The 2238-nt window shown below is 39.1% G+C and overlaps 1 protein-coding gene across 1 annotated transcript; it reads left to right on the top strand.

Moving 5' to 3' along the window:
• Positions 1–883: 883 nt before the first annotated feature.
• LOC129043072 (heterogeneous nuclear ribonucleoprotein A1-like) lies at positions 884–1974 on the top strand. Its single transcript, XM_054499604.2, has one exon. It carries the CDS (start codon positions 1084–1086, stop codon positions 1573–1575), a length of 492 nt encoding a protein of 163 aa, XP_054355579.1. The 5' UTR covers positions 884–1083; the 3' UTR covers positions 1576–1974.
• Positions 1975–2238: the final 264 nt, after the last annotated feature.

The following is a 2238-nucleotide window of genomic DNA, read 5'->3' as shown; positions in this document are numbered from 1 at the left end:
AGTCACAAATATTTTAGTCTTAGGACAATTAAAAAAAGGATTAGAAGCCTCCTAGAAAGATATTATAGGATGAGAAGAAGGCTTTACATAATGCAATTCCTATTTTTCCACACAGAAACACCATCATCTAAGGGATATATAGGTGATGAGGGGTTTATATAAGAACTGAATATAAACAACACAAAGTGAGTATTAAATTAACTGAAGATGAACAACCCAAAGATAATATTAAATCATTTAATCGGGAACAATAGTGACACAACCTATCAAAACCTGTGGGATACAGCAAAGGCAGTGGTAAGAGGAAAGTTCATAGCCCTAAACGCCTATAGCAAAAAGACTGAAAGAGCTCAAACTGACATTCTAAGGTCACACCTCAAGGAACTAGAGAAACAAGAACAAACCAAACCCAAATCCAGCAGAAGAAAGGAAATAACCAAGATCAGAGCAGAACTAAATAAAACTGGGACAAACAAACAAACAAAAATACCAAAGATAAATGAAACAAAAACCAGTTCTTTGAAAAGATAAAGTTGACAGACCATTAGCAAGGTTAACCAAGAAAAGAAGAGAGAAAATCCAAATTACCTCAATAAGAAGCAAAACAAGAGATATTGCAGCTGACAGCACAGAAATGCAAAAGATCATTCAAGGTCATTATGAACATTTTACATGCATAAACTAGAAAACCTAGAAGAGACGGATAAATTCCTGGAAAAATACAACTTTCCTAGCTTAAATCAGGAAGAATCAGATACCCTAAACAGACCAATAACAAGTACTGAGATTGAAATGGTAATTTAAAAATTCCCAACAAAAAAATGTCCAGGACCAGATGGATTCGCAGCAGAATTCTACCAGACATTCAAAGAAGAATTGGATGCAGCTACGAATGCAAGGCCACACAAGGTGGATGGAAGAGTTGTGGAACCAAAGAGAGTTGTCTCTTGAGAAGATTCTGAAAGACCAGGTGCCCACCTAACTGTGAAAAAGATATTTGTTGGTGGCATTAAAGAAGACACTGAAGAACATCACCTAAGAGATTATTTTGAACAGTATGGAAAAATTGAAGTGATTGAAATCATGACTGACCGAGGCAGTGGCAAGAAAAGGGGCTTTGCCTTTGTAACCTTTGATGACTATGACTCCGTGGATAAGATTGTCATTCAGAAATACCATACTGTGAATGGCCACAACTGTGAAGTTAGAAAAGCCCTGTCAAAGCAAGAGATGGCTAGTGCTTCATCCAGCCAAAGAGGTCGAAGTGGTACTGGAAACTTTGGTGGTGGTTGTGGAGGTGGTTTCAGTGGGAATGACAACTTTGGTCATGGAGGAAACTTCAGGGGTCATGGTGGCTTTGGTGACAGCTGTGGTGGTGGGGGATATGGTGGCAGTGGGGATGGCTATAATGGATTTGGTAATGATGGAAGCAATTTTGGAGGTGGTGGAAGCTACAAGGATTTTGGCAGTTACAACAATCAGTCTTCAAATTTTGGACCCATGAAGGGAGGAAATTTTGGAGGAAGAAGCTCTGGCCCCTATGGCGGTGGAGGCCAGTACTTTGCAAAACCATGAAACCAACGTGGCTATGGCGGTTCTGGCAGCAGCAGTAGCTATGGCAGTGGCAGAAGATTTTAATTAGGAAACAAAGCTTAGCAGGAGAGGAGAGCCAGAGAAGTGACAGGGAAGCTACAGGTTACAACAGATTTGTGAACTCAGCCAAGCACAGTGGTGGCAGGGCCTAGCTGCTACAAAAAAGACATGTTTTAGACAAATACTCATGTGCATGGGCAAAAAACTCGAGGACTGTATTTCTGACTAATTGTATAATAGGTTATTTTAGTTTCTGTTCTGTGGAAAGTGTAAAGCATTCCAACAAAAGGTTTTAATGTAGATTTTTTTTTTTTTGCACCCATGCTGTTGATTGATAAATGTAATAGTCTGATCATGACCCTGAATAAATGTCTTTTTTTTAATGTGCTGTGTAAAGTTAGTCTACTCTGAAGCCATCTTGGTAAATTTCCCCAATAGCGTGAAGTTAGAATTCCTTCAGGGTGATGCCAGGTTCTATTTGGAATTTACATACAACCCGCTTGGGTGGAGAAGTCATTGTCTTCAGAAACCTTGGTGTAGTTGAACTGATAGTTACTGTTGTGACCTGAAGTTCACCATTAAAAGGGATTATCCAAGCAAAATCATGGAATTATTGCTTATAAAAGTGATTGTTGGCACATCCTA

Source organism: Pongo pygmaeus, chromosome 7 (genome assembly GCF_028885625.2).
Source record: "Pongo pygmaeus isolate AG05252 chromosome 7, NHGRI_mPonPyg2-v2.0_pri, whole genome shotgun sequence".
Classification (NCBI taxonomy): domain Eukaryota; kingdom Metazoa; phylum Chordata; class Mammalia; order Primates; family Hominidae; genus Pongo; species Pongo pygmaeus.
This window is presented reverse-complemented; position numbering and strand designations above follow the sequence as displayed.

Coding starts and splice junctions, on each gene's coding strand:
- LOC129043072 (XM_054499604.2), top strand. CDS start 1,084: ATGACTGACCGAGGCAGTGGCAAGAAAAGGGGCTTTGCCTTTGTAACC.